This window comes from Vicia villosa, linkage group LG5 (genome assembly GCF_029867415.1).
Source record: "Vicia villosa cultivar HV-30 ecotype Madison, WI linkage group LG5, Vvil1.0, whole genome shotgun sequence".
Taxonomy (NCBI): Eukaryota; Viridiplantae; Streptophyta; class Magnoliopsida; order Fabales; family Fabaceae; genus Vicia; species Vicia villosa.
In genome coordinates, this window is record NC_081184.1 from 150,272,734 (window position 1) to 150,298,218 (window position 25,485).

Here is a 25,485-nt window from a genome sequence, read left to right on the forward strand (position 1 = left end):
TTGACTTCTCTACAAATTATTACACGAAGTTAATGACGTAATTCGTGGAAAAAATTGCACATTGATTACTTAAATATTCATTATAAGATTAAGAGAAATGAAATTCTTATATGGACACCCCTGAATCAATATTTTTAGAAATAACTAGATTGTCGGCCCGTGCTCCGCACGCAGAGCACATATATATTAGAAACAAAACTATATTTTTTATAATAGTTGATATTTAATTTTTTTTTACATATAAAATTGTCTTGTAGGTTATTTAAAGTATGTTTGCAATTATATTAATAAATTTTTAATGTGAAACAATAATTAAAAAAGTATTTATAATATTATTTTTTAAGTTATTAGAAGATTTATTATGGTTTCATTTATATATTAAAATAAGTAAGCTATCTCTTACAAAATATGACTACTTGAACTATATTGAGTTTAACATTTAACTCATAATTTAAATTAATTTTTTTACTTATTATTTAATTTTAATATGAAATATAGAAGAGAGATATTTTTTAGCTTATATTTTAGAAATGATAAATATATATTTGAATTGTATTTATATTTTTAATTATTCCCTATTTTAAATTATTTATATAAAAGTTATTTTTTAATCATGGAAGTAATTTCAAAAATCAAGTAATTGTAATAAAGTTTAGACAATAATTGGTAATAAATTGAAAGAAAGAAAAACTTTATGAGTGTTAAAGCCAAATATATTTAGTGAATATTATTTTCCTTTGTATATGGCGTATGTGGCATACATGTGTCAAAAAGAAACAGTAAATTCAATCACATGTTATTAACAAAACAAATACAAATAATATGATTTTATCATATATCCAATCTAAATTAACAACCGGAAACAAAAATGACAATAGGGGAATGACAAAAACAAAAGAAAATAAGTAAAAGCTGAAATATAAATTATAAATAAAAATCTAAAAAATGTGGTAGTGTGTTCCATTAAGATTGTGTAGAATATGTCACTGGTTTGTCAGTTTGCTAGCGCATCTATTCCAGTCCCGATATACATGTGAACAAACTCTATCACTTGTTATTATTTATGCAGGCAATGTATCATCTTCGCTAAGCCTGCAAAAACATATAAGGTGTTTTTTACATGAAAATATAATAATTGAGTATAAAATTTGATAATAAGATAAACAAATATGCAAATAATTATTAGAAAAAATCTCTTACTAATTAAAATTGTTGCTAATAGCAGACATTGTGAAAAATCCTAAAAAATAATGAATACGTGAACTGGATAGCAAAAACACTGAATAAAGAATGAAAGTAGGATCAATGATACTTATAAAGGTGGATAAGAATACAAAAAAAATATAATATTTTACAACTGTTTTCATATACCATTATTAAGACATATAATTTTTTAAAGTTTATTATTATACCAATTAATATAAAATAATAACAGTTAAATATAAATAAATGAGAAATTAAAGAAACAAAAATAAAAACTGAAAATTAAAAATGGTAGGTGGTTATGGATTAGAAAATAGATAGTTAAAGACTTATAATAATTTACACCAAAATATATTATTATTATAATTAGAGTAATATTAAAGTTGGAAATAAAGTTAAAATATAAGGATATTGTTCTGGACTGGGCCAAGGCTGGGCCCAACACCGCTTTCGGCCCAATAAGCCTCAGAGGCCCATGTATAGTTCATGGCCTTCCGACACGCCTTGCTCGGCACCAACACCGTGCTCGGCCTTCATTCTCCCCCGGGCATCATCCCTGCCGAGGACCCTGCTCCGCGCAGGGCTCCTTCATATCCAACCCTCCGAATAACTCGGATCCCACGTGGCTCCTAAAAGACCGCGTCTTCCCTTGGACTTCGGAGCGGTTAACCAGGACAGAGGGCATACACGCACCTCCGATATTTCCGCTCAGGAAACCTGGCAGTCTCCTAGTTGGGCTTGGGAATCCAACCCAATAGCGAGATCATGGCCCAGCGCTGGGGGCTATATATATCCTCTTTAACTAGAGGGTCAGGTATTCAATTCTTACTCACTCTTAGCTAGTACTTGCGCTCCTTTGCTCGTCATCTTACTTTGGCATTGGAGTACCTTGCAGGTACCCCCCCTCCTCCTCCTTCCTAGAAGATCCAGTCCGAGCAGCCTGCGACGATCCTTCTGATCAGGTACGATCAGTGGCGCCGTCTGTGGGAAACTTGCTTCCCCATCTTTAAAGAACAAAGATCAAAGCTAACCATCACCAATCGTCATGGCTGACAACAACAACATCCCAAGCGCTGACCCTTTCCTCCTTCAAGAGCTGATCGAGGAATCCTCCCGCGAGCTAGCTACTCATCGTCGGGGGAGTCGTCGGCGACAAAGGTCCGGGCATGAAACCCAAGACACCCAACTGCTGCAGGTCCTACGACAGGTCCAGAATGTTGACCATGTTCCTCCAGAAGGGCACGTTCAGAACGGCGAACCGATCCGAACGACCAACGTGCCGGAACATGCCCAGAATGTGAATGAAACCGACCCTCGCGACGGGCAACATGCTTCCTCATTCACCCACACCTCCGAGAGGCAGAGAGCCCGTCATGGAGAAGAAGAGGAGCCGCTCAACATTCCCGAAGGCACTGACCCCATTACCGTCCGCTTGCTCAAGGAAATACAATTGACCAACAGCCTCCTCAGAATTCAGGATGACCGAATTCACGAGCTGGAAAGACAGCGGCGACGTCGCCCTTCCCCACGGAGGCGCTACAGGTCACGCTCCTATTCCTCCTCGCGCTCACCGCCGAGAAGATACCGTCGGCGTTCCCCGTCCTCTTCAAGGTCTCCCCCGAGAAGACATCGCCGCCGGAGGACTCGTTCCCGTTCTCCACACAGAAAGAACAGGAAGAACCAGAAACCTGAAACCGCTGAACAAAGAAGCCCCTCCCCCGAACAGGGCCGTCGGGGCCCCTCCAAAGCAACGACGGGTAACAACCAAGAGGATCCCCGACGAAACAGGCACTACGATTCACCAGGGCCGAGCGACGAGGAGGACTTCCGCAGCCCCTTGTCCGCTAGTATACGGAGAGCCCGCCTCCCTCGGGGGATGGAAAAACCGCCAGCATTGGACCAATACGACGGAACCACTGACCCCGACGACCATATCCGGAGTATCGAAGCGGTCATGGACTATCACGTCGTCAGAGGCTCGATCAAGTGCCGCATTTTCCCGACCACCCTCAGGAAGGGAGCGATGAATTGGTACAGGAACCTCCCTTCGAACTCCATCCATTCTTGGACCGAGCTCAAAGAACTCTTCTTGAGCCACTTCACAGCCTCCCGACGGCAACCGAAATCGGAAGCCAATCTCGAGGCCGTAGTTCAAGGACCCAACGAGCCTCTCCGAGATTACCTTGAAAGATTCAACAAGGAGGCCGTCCAAGTGCAGACAAAAGACTACATGAAGAGGTACATCTTGGAACGAGGACTTCTCCCCGGCAGTGACTTCAAGAAAGCTATTAAGATCGAGAAGGTAAACTCGATGAATGACCTCCTCAGCAAAGCAAAGGTATTCATCGATTTTGAGGAAGGCGAGGCAGCCGCAATCAGAGCCCCGAGGGGCAGTGGCGCCGCTCGCAGCTCAAACCTCGAAGACTCGGGGTCGCGCCGAGGACAAGACAAAAGAAGGGACGACCGGGCCCGAGATGTCAAAGAACGGCGAGGACCAGCAGGGCGCTTCAACGACTACACTCCTTTGAACACCTCCCGGGAGAAAATCCTGTCCGACTGCCAGAACGCCGAGTTCAAGAAATCCAACATCAGGCCCCCGAAGTCAAATCCTACAAGACCGGGGACGGACAAGTCCAAATACTGCAAGTACCACAAGAGTCACGGGCATACGACCGACGAATGCATACATCTCAAAGATGCCATAGAGACCCTGATCAAAGAGGGCCACCTGGCAAAATACACCAAGAAGGGAGAACCCTCCAGAAGAGACATCCCTCGAAACTCTGACGAGGGGAACTCACCAGACAGCAGACCGCTCCAAGTCGCGCTGTCCGTAACCCGACCAGAAGACTTCATCCCTTCAGTCGGCGTGACGACCGCCCTCAGCACCTGGGAACATTTCCCCACCGCAATGGTCATCTCCAACGGCGGCGACCCCGGCTCTCTCACCGTCAGTTCGGTCAAGAGAAAGTTCGACGAGCTACTCAGCGCCAATGCAGATCTCGGCCCTACTCTTCGGAAATTCCGAGGAAAGTCCGAGCCAATCACTTTCTATCTCGAAGAACTGCCCGGCGGAGCTCCAAATGCCACCATTCCCCTTCTCGTCCGAGCCAGAATGGCAAACTTCGATGTGCGACGGGTCCTGGTAGATGAAGGCAGTTCAGTCGACATTATGTACTCCCACCTCTTCCAAACACTTCAGCTGGACGACTCGCACCTCACTCCCTATGTGGGTTCCGACCTCCAAGGTTTTAACGGAGCCACCACCAAACCATGGGGCTACGTCGAGCTGATTGTCACCTTCGGAGAAGGGGAAGCGTCCAGACAAGTCAAAACCAGGTTTCTGGTAATCGACTGCAAAACATTGTACAACTGCATCATCGGACGCCCAACACTGGCCGAGCTAACTGCCGTGCCCTCCACAGTCCATCTGAAGATGAAGTTCTACACGAGGACAGGGAAAGTGGCCACCATCAACGCCGACATTGAAGCTGCGAGAAGGATCTTCGATGCATCCGTCAAAGGACTAGAGCTGATCGCTCCTCCGACCAGCTCCAACAAGAAACCAAGAGCCGAAGATAAGCGTCCTCGGGAAGATCAGGTTCCAACGGCCAACGTCAGCTCAGTCGACCTCGACGCAAGGTTCACACAAGAAGAACTGAAGATCGGGGAGGAAACACAATCGAATCCCGTCCGACCTGTTCCCGACGGAGATTTCGAGCTGATCCCCCTGGGAGACAACCCCGACAGAGCAGTGAAGATCGGCAAAGGCATCCCTGACCTTCCGAAGAAGCAACTCGTAGCCTGCCTTCGAGCCAATGCCGACCTGTTCGCCTGGAGCGCCGCAGAGATGCCCGGACTCGACCCTGAGGTCGCCTGTCACCACCTCTCCATCAATCCAACCGCCAAGGCCGTAGTACAACGTAGGCGTCGGCAGTCTCCCGAGAAAGCGGAGGCTGCCGAGAAAGCTGTAAAAGACCTCCTAGAGGCAAATTTTATTTCCGAGGCCAAGTATTCAACTTGGCTCTCAAATGTTGTACTTGTTAAAAAATCTAATGGAAAATGGAGAATGTGCGTTGATTATACTGATGTTAACCGGGCATGTCCAAAAGACGCCTACCCTTTACCTAATATTGATAGACTGGTCGACAACTCGGCCGGCTATAAACTGTTGTCCTTCATGGACGCTTATTCTGGTTACAACCAGATTCCCATGGCGAAATGCGACAAGCAATGCACGGCTTTCATGACCGAATCGGGCAATTATTACTACAACGTAATGCCCTTCGGACTCAAAAACGCCGGGGCAACCTACCAGCGGATGATGAACAAGGTCTTCCGAGGGGAAATCGGCGACACACTCGAGGTGTATATGGACGACATGATCGTCAAATCTCGAGAAGACTCCGACCACACACTACATCTCGAGCGGGTCTTCAAGCAGGCCAGGTCCTGCAGGATGCGCTTCAATCCGGAGAAGTGTACCTTCGGAGTACGGGCAGGCAAATTCCTCGGTTTCTACTTAACAGAACGAGGAATAGAAGCCAACCCTGATAAGTGCCGAGCATTCTCAGACCTCCCTACCCCCACCAATAAAAAATCCATCCAAGTACTAAACGGAATGCTCACGGCATTGTCCCGCTTCGTCGCGAAATCCGCCCAGCATGCACTTCCATTCTTTAAGCTTCTTCGGAAAGAAGCAGCTTTCGAGTGGTCCGAGGAATGCGAACGAGCATTATCCCACCTCAAACAAGTGCTCTCCAAACCCCCGGTGCTATCCCGACCAGACAGCAACGAGGTTCTCTATCTCTACTTGGCCGTCTCTGGCGAGGCGGCCAGCGCGGCCCTGATCCGAGAAACGGAAGACGGGCAGAAGCCAGTGTACTTCACTAGCAAAGCCTTACAAGGACCCGAGGTCCGCTATCAACAGATAGAAAAAATCGCGCTGGCCCTAATAACGGCCGCCAGAAGACTGAGGTACTACTTCCTCGCCCACACTATCGTTGTCCGGACAGACCAACCGATCAAACAGCTTCTCAGCCGACCAGACATGGCCGGAAGGATGCTGAAATGGTCCCTCGAACTGTCCGAGTTCGACATACAATACGAAGGCAGGAAAGCGCTAAAAGCCCAAGCACTCGCCGATTTCGTGGCCGAGATGACAACGATCTCCAACTCCCTAACACCCACCGTGAATAAGTGGACCATCTACGTAGACGGTGCCTCAAGCCACGCGGGCAGCGGAGCCGGGATCATCTTGGAGAATGACGAGGGACTCGTCATCGAAGTATCCTTAGTCCTCTCCTTCGCCACATCGAACAACCAGGCCGAGTACGAAGCCCTCCTAGCGGGCCTACGCCTTGCCGAGGACGTAGGCGCTCGGGAAGTCATGATTTATACCGATTCACAACTGGTCGCGTCGCAAGTTAGCGGCGATTACCAGGCCAAAAACGACACACTAGCCGAGTATCTATCGCTCGTCAAAGAAAAGATGAAAGGGTTCGCGAAGGCAGACGTCGCACACATCCCTCGGGAACACAACTCGAGGGCCGACCTCTTATCCAAGCTCGCAAGCACGAGAAAGAAGGGAGGGAACAAGTCGGTGATACAAGAAGTCTTGTCCGATCCAAGCGTAGCCAAAAACGCGCCGGCCATACAAGTGTTTGCCATCGGAGACGACCATTGCTGGATGACTCCGGTATACAAATACCTCATGAACGACGAGCTCCCCGATGATCCGAAGGAAGCTTCAGCTATTAAAAGGAGAGCCTGCTCGTACACAGTCATCGAAAATAAACTCTATCGGCGCGGCTTCTCCATTCCCCTTCTCAAATGCATCGACGACTCGCAGGCAATGGAAGTACTGCAGGAGATCCACGAAGGGATTAACGGCCAGCATCTCGGCGGCCGGTCGCTGGCAAGGAAAGCCCTCAGAGCCGGCTACTATTGGCCGACCATGCAGCAGGACGCCAAAAAGCATGTTCAAAAATGCGACAAATGTCAGCGGCATGCCGACATGCACCTAGCTCCCCCCACCGAGCTCAAATCCCTCTCCTCTCCTTGGCCTTTTTCCACCTGGGGAATGGACCTCCTCGGCCCTTTCCCGGTCGGCTCGTACCAGAATAAATATCTCGTGGTCGCCGTCGATTACTTCACGAAATGGATAGAAGCCGAGGCGCTTGCCAAGATCACATCTCAAAACGTGCTCCGTTTCTACAAACGAAACATACTTGCCCGGTTCGGGGTCCCTCAGGCCATAATCACCGACAATGGCACCCAGTTCACTGACAAAAAATTCCAAGAGTTTGTGGCCAAGCTTGGCACGAAGCAACACTTCACCTCAGTCGAGCACCCTCAGACGAACGGGCAGGCCGAGGCGGCCAACCGAGTCATCCTCCGAGGATTAAAGAGAAGACTCGGCGAAGCCAAAAAAGCCTGGGTCGAGGAACTACATAGTGTACTCTGGGCGTACAGGACGACGCCTCATTCGAGCACAGGCGAAACTCCTTTCCGGCTGACCTACGGCACCGAAGCCGTAATTCCCGTAGAAATCCGAGAACCTTCTCGGCGCACCGAATTCCCCCTCGAGGAAGAACTTAACGACGAGGCCATGAGGGAAGAACTCGATATGGTAGAAGAGATTCGAGCAGGGTCAGCCCTCCGAGAAGCTAAACTAAAACAGCAAATAGCTCTTCGCCATAACGCCAAAGTTATGAAGCGCGAATTTGAAATCGGCGCCCTAGTACTTCACAGAAACATGAAAGACTCGCGCGAAGGCAAGCTAGCCCCAAACTGGGAAGGCCCGTACCGAGTTTATGACAAAACCGAGAACGGCGCCTACTACCTCGAGAATCTTCTCGGTGAAAAACTTGCTCGACCCTGGAATGCTGAAAAACTCAGACGTTATTACAGTTAAACATAAGCTAAAACGCCCGGCCTCCAACCCAAACTCAGGTAACGGACGGGCACGGATCCACGTCGTCGGTACGGACGTGAGTGTTCCACGACAGCAACGATCGGTTCCTCTCGTCGGATAGACGGACCGACCCCTCGGCGGATTCTACACCTAGACCCCCCGTGGAAGTACCTGCATGGCAGAACCCCAGCTCGCGATGGGATCGTTCACGCCGCGAACGCTTGGCCGCAACCGCGGTCTCGCGCTCGCTAAAAGCGCATACCTGCTCTGCGCACCCGGCCCGTACTCAACACGCCCGGGCAATCAATCTAGGTCGAGCATAGCCCACAAAACCAATAATATCACAAGTATACTGGTGACTCTCCGGCATGTCCGAGCATAAGTCATCGGTCACCTGGAACAACCGCAAAATACTTTTAAGTTTAGAGGAAATACCTCGTCATACAAGCAAGGCAGGAATGTTATCGAAAAGAACAAACATACAGTGATAACGCCGAAAGTAAAAATAAACAGATATAAGCAAGCAGAATTGTAAGACATTAAAATTGCCGACCAACTTGGCCGGCGATGTCAAAGGTTACAATCATTACCGGGCACGCAGGCCCCAAAAATCATCCGGGCATAGCCCAACAAAAAGAATGGCACGCAGGCCGAGAAAAACGGACACGCAGGCCCGGAACTACACTTTCTACTCTTCACTCCCCGGGGACTCAGGCACCAACACACCATCTACGATCCTCGAAGAGAGCCCGACATTATCCTCCTTCAAACCAGGGTTCAGAAGCCTCAGCTGGTTAAGAGCACGCTCGAAACCGACGTCGGCCATGTCGGCCAGGCTTATCTTCAGGCTTTCTATCTTCTCCGCAAACTCAGCCCTAGAATTCAGAGCTGCCACATCCGGCGACTCGTCAGCCGAGGGAGCCCATTCGAGTCGAAGGTCAGCCAGCTTCTTCTTCTCAGCCGCGACCTCCGCATCTTTCTGCTTCAGAGCCGCGTCGACCTTCTTCCTCAACTCCTTGCGCTCGACCTCCATGGTCTTCACCTTGTCCTCGGCCACCTTCTTAGCCGCCTCAGCCTCCTTCAGGGCCTCGGTCGAGCCCGAACCTCCACTAGCCAACACTTGGGCCATCTCCAAGACCCTCACCACGGCGGCACTGTCGCACGCCAACTGTTTCTGAAGGGACGGGGGATCCATATCACTGATCCGACGAGCTTCATCCGGTGAGGTAGCCAAGGGGAACTTCTCAAAATAGCCTCCATCCTTGTAGCAAGAAGGCAACACGAAGGCGCGCCCGGGACCTAGGTTCGACTGATCTGGACGTCCCCCCTCGGAAGCACGAGGTCTCTTGGGTAACCTCTCGTCGACATGAATCTTGTGAGGGGAGCCTGCCGAGCCTGAGTTCTCTCCAGCTCCGGTACCCTGGTTCTTCTTCTTCTGATTCTTCCTCGCATCCAATGCCTGTTTCAGGATATTGTCCTCCTTCTCCGGCATAGCCTCTGCAAAGAAAAAATAAACGAGTTAGCAAAATACCGGACAGAGATCACAAAGCAAGGGGAATGGACACAACCTAACAACGCCCAGGTCTCCTCGGGAGTCCGACAAGTTAGCAAAGCCTTGGTATTAATAGGCCGCTGCTCCGTGATCGGCACCCCGTCCTCATTCAGTATGGGATCTCCATTCCTCGTCACCCAACGAGACAGGGTAAAGCTATCTACGTATTTGCAGAGGACCGAGTATGACTCCCGGTCCTGATCATCCAAATCATCGTCCTCCCAAGCGTAGTATTTCGGAGGAGACGCAAAATGACCCTTCCACCAGAAAAACGGAAACGTCGTGCAGAACTCCTTTACTTCCTGCCCATGTTCATCCCTTACTATCTCCCCCTCGGCATCCCGCTCGGCCACCATATCCGACACCGAAGAATAGGCCGTTGGACTTAGGGGGCGGACAACGAAGTAGCGATCCTTAAAACCCTTCACGGAATCAGTATACATTCCGAAGAGTTTACGCTCGGCGTTCCTGAACGAAACCCAGCTGTACCGCCCGTTTGACGCCTGCCGTTGAACACGAAAACACCTTCCGAACAACGCAGACGTTGCGCCTATACCCAAATATTCACAAACAATCTCGAATGCCCGCATAAAAGCAAAGGCATTCGGATGAATTTGGGACGGCGCCAGAGATAGAAACGCCATGACTGAAACCTGAAAATCAGAGAAAGGCAACCGGAAGCCGAGCTCCCTAAACACGTAATCGTACATCGCAAATCCGTCCCCGGCAAACCGAGAGCATATGCGTTCGTCCAGAGACGGGCAACCTATTTGATAATTGGGCGGATCTCCTTCCCCCAGGACCTCAATTTCTGTAAACGCCCCATCCAGAGACGCGGTGTACCGAGAAACAACGGACAGAGCCTCCTCGGCTATCCAATCGGGCGCAACGGTATGTTCATAACTGAATAACGGCATAGGGGAAACCCCTCCCTCGGCGTTCGAACCAGGGGATCCCGTGTGAGCGCCTTCGGCCGAGGGAGTGCCATCTTCCTCAATAATCTCGACGTCGGAACTAGTTGCCGTCGAGCTGTCGGAATCACTGGTCGTCGAGTCGGTGTCCGAGCCGGTTCTTGAGGTAGCGCTCGAATCTGATTCACCTGCACGCAGAAGGGAGAAGTGAATTCGATATTCTATCAAATCCACCCTTCCACCGCAAGGCAAGCGAAAGGGTAGAGCAGGAGCAGCAGAGCCCCCGGCCAAACCCCATCGAGGAACAACGCTCGTCAGCCGAGGACTCACAGATAACACGACAACCGGAAAGCTTATCTTAAGCAGTTTAACGCCAACGTACTCCGGCCTGCTAACCCACGCCGACCCCCGGGCATCGCTTAGATAACCCGGGGAGGATGACGACGGCGAAGCCCTCGAAAGCGAAACACATTCTATGAAAAATAGTAAAGCAACGACAGGCTAAACGAACTTACTTGCAGACATGATGTAGATGACCGGGGAGAATCCTTCGCTAAGCAACGATCTTGATATGACGAACGAGCTGGGAAATTATTCTCCGAGGAACCCTTGATCGAAGCCGAGCAGATAAATAAAGAAAGGAAAACTCCCTTATGAGAGAATTCGCCCCCTTTTATAGGAAAAAGGCTCGGAAGGCGAAGCGTCACCTCTCCTGACAGGCGCCGCCTCCTAGACCCTAGGCCATCAATGCCTATGCCACGTCAGCGCGTGCTTCCCACGCGCGACGTTTCGCCCACCACTGGATTTTCCTCCGAGCGCGTATATGTAACGAGGACCGATCCACCGAGCAACCACGAGAAATGAGGGTCCGAGCGTAGAAGCAAAGTCACAGTTTCTTAACCAGAAAACTCCGACTTGGGGGGCTCCTGTTCTGGACTGGGCCAAGGCTGGGCCCAACACCGCTTTCGGCCCAATAAGCCTCAGAGGCCCATGTATAGTTCATGGCCTTCCGACACGCCTTGCTCGGCACCAACACCGTGCTCGGCCTTCATTCTCCCCCGGGCATCATCCCTGCCGAGGACCCTGCTCCGCGCAGGGCTCCTTCATATCCAACCCTCCGAATAACTCGGATCCCACGTGGCTCCTAAAAGACCGCGTCTTCCCTTGGACTTCGGAGCGGTTAACCAGGACAGAGGGCATACACGCACCTCCGATATTTCCGCTCAGGAAACCTGGCAGTCTCCTAGTTGGGCTTGGGAATCCAACCCAATAGCGAGATCATGGCCCAGCGCTGGGGGCTATATATATCCTCTTTAACTAGAGGGTCAGGTATTCAATTCTTACTCACTCTTAGCTAGTACTTGCGCTCCTTTGCTCGTCATCTTACTTTGGCATTGGAGTACCTTGCAGGTACCCCCCCCTCCTCCTCCTTCCTAGAAGATCCAGTCCGAGCAGCCTGCGACGATCCTTCTGATCAGGTACGATCAGATATTAATATTTTTTCTAGAGTTCTGAATTTTTTATTTTAATTTGTTGTCTTTATTTTAAAGATATGTAAATTAAAAGCCACTGAATATTTTTTATGGAAAAATATAATATATTATATAATATATTATATATAATATAAATGAGAAGAACATGAGGTTCTAATTAGTATCAACATAAATTTATGTTTGAAAGTAAACAATAATGGCATTGATTAAAATATTATTAAAATGATGAAATGTAACTGATTTTTAAATTGCTATAAACGGACAGAGTTAATTGTTGTTAAATAATGATAAATAGATATTAAATCATATTAATTGAAACAATTGAGTAATTTAATTCACCGTGTCTAAAATATATTATTCTATAATAATATATTTTAGAATAATATATATAATAATATGTAAAAAAAATCATGATAAATGATATATCAAATTTAATAAATCTAATTAATTACAAATTTTGTATTTAACACTAAGAAAATTTATTTCAGTAAACAAAAATAATAATAATGTTTACAATATTTTTCTACTATTTTATTATTAATGAAACATATAAATTTGATATTATACATATGATTAAAGGAAAAGAATACGATTTTATAATATATATATATATATATATATATATATTGTTTTTATAAATAATATCATTTGTAATAGTAGGTAGTTGAATATTATATTATTATTATTATTATTAGTTAATTACTTTTAAAAAAAATAGAAATTAATGAAATAGATAAATTTGATATTATATATAAGATAAAAGAAAAGAACACGATTTCCTAATTATATTATATTATTTAAAATATTATTATTATTAATAGTAGTGTTAAAATATTATATTATTATTATATTATTATTATTTATTTTTAATATAGGGTCAATTTAGTAAATGACACATTAGGTTTTTTTTTTAAGAATGACTATTATGATGACACGTGGTTAGGGAATGACTATCATGATAACACGTGGCTAGGGTTGCCATCATGACAACTTTCCATTTATATATACTAGATTGTTGGCCCGTGCAATGCACGGGTACCTTAGAATTGAATATTATAGTATTTGACTATTATTATTATTATTATTATTATTTTAATATTAATGTTAATTTAAAATAATTATATAAATATATTATTATGTTATTCTTTAAATCAAATTTAGTGTTTTTTTATTTTAATAGTTTTTTAATGACATATTATTTTCACTAAAATATTTATTATCTAATTAAAATTGTCACTTAAATATTAATATATTCTCATATATTTTTAGTATTTCTTAAAATGATGTGGTCATCATTTAAATAAATAAATAATCTACATAAAAGAAAATATATTATTAATGGTATGTATACATAATTATGCAAATTTTAAACTATTGAGATATTATTGTCATTGAAAATTTAGTATTAGATGACAAATATGAGAAATTCAATAAAAATAATTAATTTATATATTTATATACATGAAAATACATGGAAAAATGGGATAGACACAAATTTTTAAACAATTTTTTTATAAGTTGACCTATAAATATAAAATATGTATATTTTGTTCTCCTACACAAAAAGAAAGAAAAAAAATGATTAGCCACATATTTTTTAGACAAACCTTCTATAAGTTTAACTATAACTCTAAAACATGTATATTTCATTCTCATGCACAAAAAATAAAAATAAAAATCAACAATTATGAAGACACATGTCAATTAAAAATATAAAATATAAAAATAATAAAGATTTATATTTTGGGTGTGGATAATGATATACATCTATTAGAGAAAATGAATTAAAAAAAAGATGGTATGAATATATGTGAATTAAGAGGAAAAAAAACATCATATCACAAAAATAACAATACATCATGTAATAGAAATAGAAAGATAAGTAATACAATGTTAAACTATTTAAAGTAAGAAATAATTTTAAGAAAAACTTAAATTATAATGTAAATAAATTTCTTTCGCTTAGTTATGTTCTCAATGATTTGTGAGATCATTATATTTTTATGATTTGCTAATTTAATCTCAATCATTTGTGATATCATTGAGAAAAGATAGGACTCTAATCATTTGAGTTATTTTGGTGTTAAAAATGAAAGAATATAAATTAATTTGATCGATTAAGAAGAGATAAGGGGAAAAAATCTTACTCGTATGATATTGTGCCAATTTTAAAAAAATGAATTTGTGAAATAGACGACCAAAGTATAAAAGTGGTGAGCAAATAATATATTTAGGATTAGTCGTAGTTATAATAATTAATAATTATTATTAGGTATTAATATCGATTTAATTTAATAATAATGGAATAAAAATTGCAGAAATATATATATGAATTACTTGTGTTGATTTGTAATTACACGACAATTTACAAACAAATTTTTCCAAGCTCATATCCATTTTCAAGCTAACCACCACCATATATCCCATGGTCTCTAAATTTCTTAGAACTGTGAAATTGTTTTAGCCTACAGATGTTTGGACATTCAACTGCCTATAAAATCCTAATTTAAAGCCAACTTCTTAAAATTAGAAGAAATAATAGTTAGATTGAAATATAGAAAGAAATCATTTAGAAGCTGAAAGGTTGACAACAATATCATTAGATGACATATTTTAAGGAGCGGAAAAAGGATTATAGAACCTAGACTATTAAATTATCAAAACAAAATTATTCATGCATAAATGATGACTTTTTTCTTGATGTAGCTCTCACTTTTAGTGGAAAGTATTAAACATATCAGTGACCTTATTTGTCTTGCGATTACATTGTTTTCGTTTTTTATATACCAGTACTACACTTCCACATTGAATAATGAAATAATGACAACATTATTGTGGTAGCTCCAAAAATCAATTAAACTTATCTTTGATTATTAAAAGATATTTTGTAGTTATAAAAGTATGAATAACGATGAGTTAAAGAAGAGTCTCATAGTAATTATAAATTAAAGAAATTAGAGGTTAGAGATTTCTAATAGCAGAGATTAAAATATGAATTGGCTATTAAAATTTCATATTAATAAAGCTATTAGGTGAGTTGTTGAAAGATTGGTAAAGTTGTTTGTATAAATATAAAACGAAAATTATAATTATAATTATAATTATTATTATTATTATTATTATTATTATTATTATTTGTAAATTAAATATTTTTTATAAAAAGAATTAGAATTAGGATAATAAGATATAATAGTGTTAATTGTATATATTATTATTTATAATTGTGGTAGTTCGTTAGTTATTATTATTATTTTTATTATTATTATTATTATTAGGTAGATATTATATTATTATTATTATGAATAGTGAATGTTTAATATTATATTATTATTATTATAATTTATAAATTAAAAATTTGTTGTCATAAAAAAAATGAGAATTAGGATATTAAGATATAATAGTATTAATTGAATATATTATGATTATTAATATTATTTATAATTGTGATAGTTAATTATATTATTATTATTATTATTATTATTATTATTGTTTATTAGTTAGATCTTACATTATTATTATTAATAATGATTTATTATTGTTATTATTATTATTATTATTTATTATTGTTAGTTACATATTATATTATTATTAATAATGACTTATTATTATTATTAATTATTATTATTATTATTATTTAAATGTTATTATTAATTGCAGTATTAAATTGGAGTTGGTGTGAATAATTAAAAAAATAATAAAATTAAGAATAACGTATAAAACAATGACAGTAGAATAATAATATAACTTATATGAAATTTAGTCTAATTTTTCATGGACTCTTTATGATATAATAACTACATTGAAAAATTATTAATTAAGTGTAACATATATATGAAGTAATTGCAATAGAATAGCAAGAAAAGACCAAATAAATTAAGAAGTTGAATAAATAACAGTAGATGTTTTTGACACTTAAAAGATTTTTTCCATATAAGAATCTTAGAATTAAATCGCACATAAAGTGATGATGTAATATTACATTATTAAGTCATAATGTTTTAAAATTAAAAATTATGATAACTATTTATATATAAATATTATATACAATAGAATAAGAAATATTGTAATTTATTCTTATTAAAAAATATTAATATTATTATTTCTTCTCTAATATAAAATATTTATATAAATGACTAACGAAATATTGTTAGTGATAAAAAAAATTGGTATGTCAAAATATTTTTAATATTATTTTTTATTCGACAAAATTAGTTATATATTTTCAATTTATTTAATATTTATATTTAAAATAAATATTTATAATTTTTATTATTATTATTAAGAGTATTATTATTATTATTATTATTATTATTATTAAAATTTTGAGAATTTTTTTTAGATTAAGTAGATTTTTTATTTAAGTATGAAGCATTTTATGAGTTTTATTTTTTGATTTATAATTGTAATTGGAATATGAATATAAATATGAAGAGTATTATATTATAACTCATAAATTATATCAACTTTAATATATTATATAATAATTATATCAATTTTATTATTTTTTTAACATTTGAAATAAGATTGGATTTTTGTGAGATTGACACATAAGCTTAGATTGTTGTGAGATTGACACATAAGCTAGAGTTTGCTAGGGTTATCATCATTACTTCTTTACATTTAGATTAAGTAGATCAATAAGGAGAAAGTAATTTTTTAATTTATTTTAATTTTAATTTTATTTTTAATTGAATTTATGGGGTGGTTGAAATTATAAAAGAGAGATAAAATTTTGTGATTGGTTTTGTGTAAAAGAGTTTCATATTTTTAAATATGTGTCACCTAAGAATTTTCTTCATTATAAATATAAAAAAAAAATTAATCAATAAAAATACTCTCTTTCAAATCAAATGTAATTTAAATCATTTCAAATATACTAAATAAATTATAAAATATAAAATAATGAAGAGTGTTTTTATTAAATCTCTTTATCATCTTATTATAATTATAAAGTGAAAGATGTTAAATTAAATTTTAATATATAATATTACTTAAAAAATTAAAAATTAATTAATTTTAATGTGTTGTGAGAATATTGTAAGTTACTCAAACAGAATCATCTCTTGCGAAACATCTTTGAGAGAAGTCATTGTTTGTTTCTTGAGTTAATCCAATTAAAAGATTTGTTTGATTCTTGAGATTAATCCGGTAAAATCTCTAATTTGATTTGTAAGATCACTTTGTTAAAAGTTCCCATTTGATTCCTGAATTTAGACGTCAAAAATTATGTTTAGTTACTGATCTCATTTTAGCGTAAAAGTTTTGTTCGATTTTGAGATCAGCCTGATGTTAGATATCTAATTTGGTTCGGAAATTAGCTAATATAAAATCTTGTGTTTGGTTGTAAGAAGGTACGTGGAGAAAACTACTGAAACCTCACATCTCATATAGTGGAAACTCTCGAAAAGAAAATCTCGTGGACAATAGTATGTCAAGTGGTTATATTGTACTTGTATAAATCGTAAGTGCATTTCTCTATCCGACTGTCTCTCTATATTTCAGGTTTTTATTTCTTTCTGGTGTATTTCTATTTTGTTTTCTATTCTCTATTTGATTTATAAAATTAATTTAAACTTTTTTGTTAATCAAGATTTTTATAATTGAACATCTTTTAAGCCCGTATAATTCAATAACTCCTCCTTTTGCATTCGAAATCACTTGCCCAACAGTTTGTATTTGAGTTTGTCAAGAATTGTGTTTTGGCATATAGTTTTCTTCAACCGTTACTCATTCCTTCACTAGTATGGGAAGACACATCATTAGATTTTGTTACTGGATTGTGAAAATATAAAGGATATGAAGCAGTGTTCATTCAGGTGGATAAATTGTACAAATACAACCATCTAATTGTCATTAAACACCCATATATAACCAAAAAATAGCGAAAGTGTTTCTCAAAAAATTCATGCACTTACATGGATTTCCTATATCTATTGTAAGTGATAGAGACTTGTTGTTCATTAGCTTGTTTTTGAGAGAGTTCTTTTGATTGTAAAATGAGCTAATCATATCACCACGAGAAGATGGACAAATAAAGATAGTTAATAGTTTCTTTGAAGCGTATTTGAGGTGTTCTGCATTGGAACAACTAAACATGTAGGTTTATTGGGTACCAAGGGTGGAATTGCGGTATAACTCAACATTCCAAGTGTCAATCGGGTGACACCCTTGGAAATCGTTTATGGGAAAAAACTATCCATGTTAGAAAGATTTTTCCGAAGAAAAACTAAAATAATTCCAATGTCTGAAGAATTAATTGACAATGATGAATCACAATAGGCAATGAAAAATATGCAAATAAAAAGAGAAGAGTTATCTTCTGAGTATTTCTCAAGTTGAGGCCACACCAACAACAAAAACTGGTAAGGATGATTAATCAAAATATGGCCTCTAAATTCTTTGGATCATTCATTGTTGTAGAAAAGATTGAAGTTGTATCTTACAAAAATAAAATTGTCTGATGATTCGAGGGTTCCTTTGATTTTTCATATATCTCAATTGAAAGAGTTATTGGAAACTACACTATTGAGCATAAGCTTCCTGAAGGATTGAACATCGACCTTGGGGCGTGCGATGGTCCTGGACAGCTCTTAACATCTAGAAAAATAATTATGGTATGTCAAGTTGTCAAACAATGGCTTCTGAAATGGAAATGAATAGTTAAAGGAGACACGGCATAGGAGAGTAAGAGTTTTTGAAGAGTCAGTTCCTTCCAGTAATCCTAAGCCCAATATTAATTGTAGGGTAATTCCACCTAGGCTTATTATTTACTCCCTTTGTCTCATAAAAGTGTCTTGTTGTCACTTTTATGTCTCAATAATTATCTCTTTACAATATCAATACAACATTTATAATCATTTTTTCATTAGAATGCTCTTGCTTATTAATTTTCACTATGTTCAAATACTCTATTAACTATAATTAATAAAGACATTTAAATGACTCTAATTATATTATTAAAATCAATACATCTAATTATTTTCTTAAGAGCTATGCATAGCTTAATTAAAACATTTGTTATGAGACTAATGGAGTAGAAGGTTTATTCTATAAAGAAAGGGAGTGGAAACAAGTTGGTTACATGAAGTATAACTGTATATGAAGTATAACTGTCTTCCAAAACACATGTTGAAGTATAGGAATTCTATATATTCCAAACACTAGTGCTGTGAAGTTTTTTTTTTCCCTTTTTCTTGAAGGAGTGCTTATAGGTTTTGTAAAACTAAAGGAGAAATTTTATACTCGTAACAGTAAACCCTCTAATGATAACCAAGAGGAGCCGGTGCATCTCGCAGTTCTTTACCGTGGAAGTGGATATCCTGCAAGAAAGAACAGAGTCGTATTAGAAAAAACAGGGAACACCAATGCCCAGCATTTTTATTAAAAAAAGGTCCACATGTGAGATAACAGACATGGTAAATCCGGTAACCTGTGTTTCAAAACAACTATGAATCAGCCACTTTCTTTACACTAAGTTTTCAACATAAAACATGGCAATACTGGAACTTTCCATGTGATTCAACACCAAACATGGCAATACTAGTTACGGATAATTCTAACCAAGCAGTAATTAATACTAGTTTGAAATTTGAAAACTACACTAAAAAGGAACAAAATTCCCAAAAAAAGAACACTTAAAAGGAACGAAATAAACATAAAGCATAGCACACGTTATACTTTGATTCAATCTGTTGAATATTCTCTATTTAATATTCAACACACACACACACACACCTTCCTCCATTCATCAAACATGAAAATTGCCTAAGTAGCTGCCTACAGTCATTTGACAATCTGAGGTGATTCCGAGTCATTTCAACACAGCCGACCATATCTTAGAGAAGTTAGAACATTTGAAAAATGAAAGATTACAAAGATCGGCCAAGTTACATCCTCCAACGCACAAACTTGACTCCCTTGAAAGCACGCCCCTTTTGACTAAACTATCCTTCCTTCGGAGGAATTTATTTTGGAGGATTTTTGACACCAACACATTTATCTTTAACGGAACCATCTTTATTTTAATGGAATCATCTTGTTCCAAATATATTTAAAACATGGGTATTACTGTTATACACCTCTCCCCATAATTACTTGATATGCATCCCTCCCAGTATATAGCTCTCCTTCACCCCCAGCCCACATGTTAGGATATCGAATAAAGAGAAGCTAAAATAGTTAGGAATTGTTAGTATAATTAGTTAGTTAGTTAGTTAGTTAATTGTTTACTTAAGTTATTGTTATGTTTTAAAGTTAGTTGCTTGTGACCCTTTGTCCCTTTCTACTTTCATTCCCTTAGAAATGATCGTTGGCGTATCATAGTTTTTATTGGTTTTATAACTGCTGTAGGATAGCTTGCTCTCTTGCTATTTCCTGCTATTTTAATTAAACAAGTTCTTTCTTTGGAATTCAATTCTTGGGTTCCTAACACCACACCCATTTGTCTATTGAGTACCCTTTGAAGCCCTTAAGGTTGATCAAATGTAAATCTGCTAGCACCTTCTCCCAATGAAATTTGGAGAAGATGATGACAGACGCATTCCTTAAAAGGCTCATTATGAAGACAAAAATCACAGCAGTCCAAATTGTGTCTTTGTATGTGATAATCTAGAATGAATAGGATTAGCCTGCAATGGCAAAAGAAAATTGGATTTGAGTACTCCGATCAACCTTCGACCACCAGCAAAACTACCAGATCGGGAGCCACTCATGGCAGCAGTGAAGATTCAAGCTAAAAGCTGTTCAACTATTCCCAGACACCCCACCACTTCCAACCTAATATGCAAGCCCCAAACTGGGATTAGTCTGTGGGTTTTACATCCATTTTTAGCTCAAATGCACCTCAACCGTACAAGTTATGAGAGAGCTGTAACAAACAATGTAGCCAACAGCAAAGAGGAAATCTGGACCTGTTTTGAGCATACAAAACAGCGCGCTACATCTACATGGAAGCAATTGATTGGGAATACTCTTGAGAAGGCAAGACATATGAGGCATGCAAGCAGAAATTGGAAGATTAGATTAAAATTGAGGAATCATCATAAATTCGAATACTCTGAATAGTGGGATCTTGGGGAATGAAAAAAAAAATCCCACCTATTCAACCTGAAGAAATTTTAGTAGATTGCAACCTGGAGGCCAAGGTTGCTTTCAGGAAGGAAGTATTGTTGGGAAATAGAATAAACAGAAATTGTAGTAAAAGTAGTTATGAGTTGTTAAAGTAATTAGTAAGTTAGTTTGTTAATTGTTTAGTTAGGTTGTTTTTTTATTTTAAGTTAGTTCCATATTATGTTTTGTCCCTTTCTCTTGTATAGGAAGTCTATTAATAAAGAGTTACATTCCCTTAGAAATGCTCTTTGGCATATCTCAAATTTGAATGGTTTTATAACCAGTATAGGAGAGCTTGCTCTCTTAGTTATTTCCTAGTTTTTTAAATAAAAAGTGTTCTTTCTTTGGAATCTAGTTCTCAGGTTCCTAACACCACACCCATTTGTTTATTGAGTACCCCTTGAAGCATCAAATGTAAATCCACTAACACTCTCGCAATAGAATAATTCTCTCCTCCAACTTCAATTCCAATTTCTTCACCCATCTCGATACTTGTTCCACATTGGCATCGTTTTCTGTTGTTATTTGAAATAACCTTGAAACCTCTCGTTTAGAGACTCTCCTTGCCCTACCCATGGATCACTTTAAAGTAATATAGCAATTAGAAATCCCCTCCCCTGCTACTTTCCTAAGCTTACTAGAGAACCATCTCTTTTGACTCTCCTCATCCCCCGGGTGTCTACAATTTCTAACCTCTCTCCAAGTTGGATATAATTCATTATATGGGTAAAGTGAACAATTAAATGTATACTGATTTCTGTCTATTTGACTATGTTTGCCAACAAATGCATGCTTTATGGTAGTCATATGCTTCTTTAGCTCTTTGTACAGTCTTTAGCGACATAGCCTACACTTTGAAAATCTAGGCAGTACATATCAGGAAATGGGTGGGAGGCAGTATGGTTTCTATCAGATTATTATTCTGTGTATACATACTACCTTACATCAATCCTAAATTGTACAGGTTTCATGTTTTGTTTTTCACAGAAAAAAGATTCAGTATGTGTTTACAAGTTCAAGAGGATAACGAAATGAAAGAAGCACAAAGACAAATATACCGTAAACACAAACTTAAGATAAGTTGGTGGGTGGACTTGAACAAGTAAAGTTTTTATGAAGAATTTTTTTTCATTAGACAAGTGAGAAAGAACACTCACCGAAGCAAAATGGTTAACATCTCGATGGTGAGCCTCATCGGCACGAATGACTGTTATAACGTCTTTCAATTTGGCATCCTTGGGAAGCCTCCAATAGTCAATTGCAATGGCAGGAGCCGGAACATTTTCAACTGCACCGCTATTAATGTCTTTTAAATACTCGGTGTAGGAATGTATAGCTTCCTCCTCAAGGTACCCAACAACTCTATGAGCCAGCTTAGGGGAGAGTATGTAAACCACAAAGAATGCATTGAAGAAAACTCCCTGTACAGCAAGAACCAGCAGTCTTTCATACCACTTTGGCTTCACAAGTTCTACCATAGTCATTAGGTGCATCCTCTCGTTCTCTGCTTCTTCAAGCAATGCTTTGATCCAACCACCACTATGCTGAAATTTACGGAGTGATCTGAGGTGCAACAGCATCCCTCCAACCATTCCAGGGACAGCTGCAACTGTTTCAAGCATCATTGCACGACAACCGTATTGCCTCTGAAAATACACATAGCTTATAATGAATAGCAACTGAAACAATACCCAAGGCACGTATTCCCACAAATAAAAAACAAATATACTAGTACGTGCCACTAATAGCCAAAACAAAAGCTAACATTTAAATTTTTTGTACAAATATAGTATAAAACTAAACATCTTCCTTCGACAGAAGTGAGACTAATTCCATGTTCAAAGTTCAAACCAAGTGATAGTAGAACAGTTCTAAACTAAACAAACCAACATTACTCAAGTTCAAATATATCCCCCCTTTTCAGAAGTTATAACCTCTCTTTTCTTTATCTTTTGTCATGAATCATATTGTGGGATATTTCATAATCAAGTGCTTTATTACACACCTTAAAAAACAAATCTGTGGGAATTCTGAGGAGCTTCACTGTCCGGTAAGCGACTTTATCCAGGAAATTTTTTGGCACATGATGCTTATTCAGATCAATGGACAGGTTTGATTCATAAGTCTCCCATGGCTACAAACGCAAAACAATTAAATACCGGTAAGCATTCAAGAAAAAAACAGTCCAATCAATCAGTTAAATAACCATAACCTATGACACTAGAGTTTAAAAAACTTGTCCGCGACCGCGAAAGCGGCCACGACAAAACGGTATCAGCAAATGCCAATACTGTTATCGCCGTTTTTAGTCAAAGAAAAAATTGTGGTTAATTCACACCGCGGAGGCCGCAATCAGTGCCGTGACACTTGTACCGATTTTGACACTTGTACCGACGGAAATCGCAAAAGACTTGGCGCAACCGCGACCTTTTTCTAAACCTTGCCAGACACTTTAAACACGGGAAATAATTTGAACAATGAATAAATACTCAACAACGAAATCTCGTCTCATGAGTCAAATTCCGCATATAGAAATCATGAATTAGTGGGAAAAAAAAAAACAAATCAATGCAAAGAAATTCAATTCACAAAATCCTCACCATGAAGCAGTTCCAAGGCCACTCTGTTCCATCCTCTCTCGTAATCTTCGGCCTCGAAATCCCCCAATAACTGGACACCACCTTGTTATTCTTCGTTCGGGAACTCTCCTCCTTCTCACTCTTCTCCTTCCCCGTCGACTTCGCCTCCGCCTCTCCTGTCGGCGGCACCGACGCTTGCGAAGCCATCATCCTCTTCCAATAAAAGAAACCTCCGTTTCCACCGACGGCACAGGAGTTCATCTGTCTCATTTCCGCTGCCACGAATGGCCTCACAACCGCCGAACCGTGACGGTTACGGTTCCGGCCATTGATCAGAGCTCGTCGAACCACATAGCACAATGCTGAATGCTTCATCTTAATGGATCGCGTTTCGCAAAGTTCCCAACTACTCTGGAATTACGGTTACTGAAGAAGCATGGCGGTTATATATATGTGGTCCCATATTTACACGCATGTCTCGTGATGATTGGTTAGAGACGCTTTTTGCCGTTGATTGAATGGGTTAGAAATGTGATCGACGGTTGTGATGAAAGGAAATGTATGGAGGGAATTTGACGTGCAATGAAGCGCGTGGTTTTTGGATAAGAGGCTGTTACGAGCATCAGCAGTAGCATGGTATATACTTGGAGTGAGGCAGTTAGAGAGGGTTCAGATTTGATGCGGCGAAGAAAACTGGTGCTCGGTATAGTCGAATCGGGGTGGCGTTGTCTTTGTTGATGTTTAGCTTTGACCGTTGGATCTGACCGTCAAATACTGATAGGATGACTTAAAAACATATTTACTTTTTATTTTTACTAGCGTTCAAACGGAAATCTTTATTCGAAGACTTTTCTTTTTCTTGCAATTTTTTCGTAGTAATGCAAAAATGTAAAACTCTCACATTAGAATTATCTTAAAGAAAAAGATACTGAAGTTATGACTAATTAGTGTAATATGGTGCTTTTATCTGTTTCTTTGTCTACCATGTCGTATCTGTTTCTTTGACTATCACGTATGTTCGCTTAATTTTAATGGGCATACCCACTCATAAAAATATGATACAAAATTAATATTTATATAACAATATCTTTAAAATTTTGAGTAAAATTATTTTGTAATATATAATTTGATTTAATAGAAAATTTATTGAATGTGAAAGAATAAAAAAGTATAATTTGATCAGTATTTTTTTACTAAATTATTATTTTAATTTAATTTATTTGTGTAACATTTATTAAATTTTTCTAAGATATTTAATAATTGTGGTAAAAAATTAAAATTAAGTACATATAATTAAAATAAATAATATTATTCAATAGAGTTTTTTCTCTCTATCAATCTCCCGCTTTTTTAATTGCACAAACGCGTGAGGTTATATACAGTAGTTTTTTTTACTTGATTTTGATTTAAATTAATTATGATTTTAGTTTATTTTAAAATATATAGTAATATAAAATTTTAGAAATGTTGTGCACTACACAGACCCCAAATTGTTGTGAGTGACACTGCTAAAATTATAGATGAATTATTTTCAAAGGATAAAAAAATATGTTTTATTAAAGCGATATTTCATTTTTTATAAATATTCTAAATAGTAAGATGAAATTCAATTTTTCTTATTGAACTTTTCAATAAAAAACTATTACATAATCTATTAACTTAATTTCAAAGAAGGATTTATGAGTTAGAATTGAAAAAAAATGAAAGCTAAAGTTCTAATTAA

The 25,485-nt window shown here is 38.6% G+C and overlaps 1 protein-coding gene across 1 annotated transcript; it reads right to left on the minus strand.

Annotated features, from left to right (window-relative positions):
• Positions 1 to 19,106: 19,106 nt before the first annotated feature.
• Positions 19,107 to 24,417, minus strand: LOC131603153 (ubiquinol oxidase 2, mitochondrial). Its single transcript, XM_058875419.1, has 4 exons — positions 23,784 to 24,417; positions 23,189 to 23,317; positions 22,341 to 22,829; positions 19,107 to 19,394 (listed from the first exon to the last, which is right to left on the minus strand). Exons 1-4 carry the CDS (start codon positions 24,135 to 24,137, stop codon positions 19,335 to 19,337), a joined length of 1,032 nt encoding a protein of 343 aa, XP_058731402.1. The 5' UTR covers positions 24,138 to 24,417; the 3' UTR covers positions 19,107 to 19,334.
• Between the last annotated feature and the right edge of the window lie 1,068 nt (positions 24,418 to 25,485).

What these genes read in the sequence shown, in the direction of transcription:
- LOC131603153 (XM_058875419.1), bottom strand. Translation starts at nt 24,137, where the DNA reads ATGAAGCATTCAGCATTGTGCTATGTGGTTCGACGAGCTCTGATCAAT. An exon ending in GGCCTTGGAACTGCTTCATG is followed by an intron (nt 23,318 to 23,783) that starts GTGAGGATTTTG and finishes TTGCGTTTGTAG; the next exon opens with CCATGGGAGACTTATGAATC. An exon ending in ATGTTAACCATTTTGCTTCG is followed by an intron (nt 19,395 to 22,340) that starts GTGAGTGTTCTT and finishes TCTTTCTTGCAG; the next exon opens with GATATCCACTTCCACGGTAA.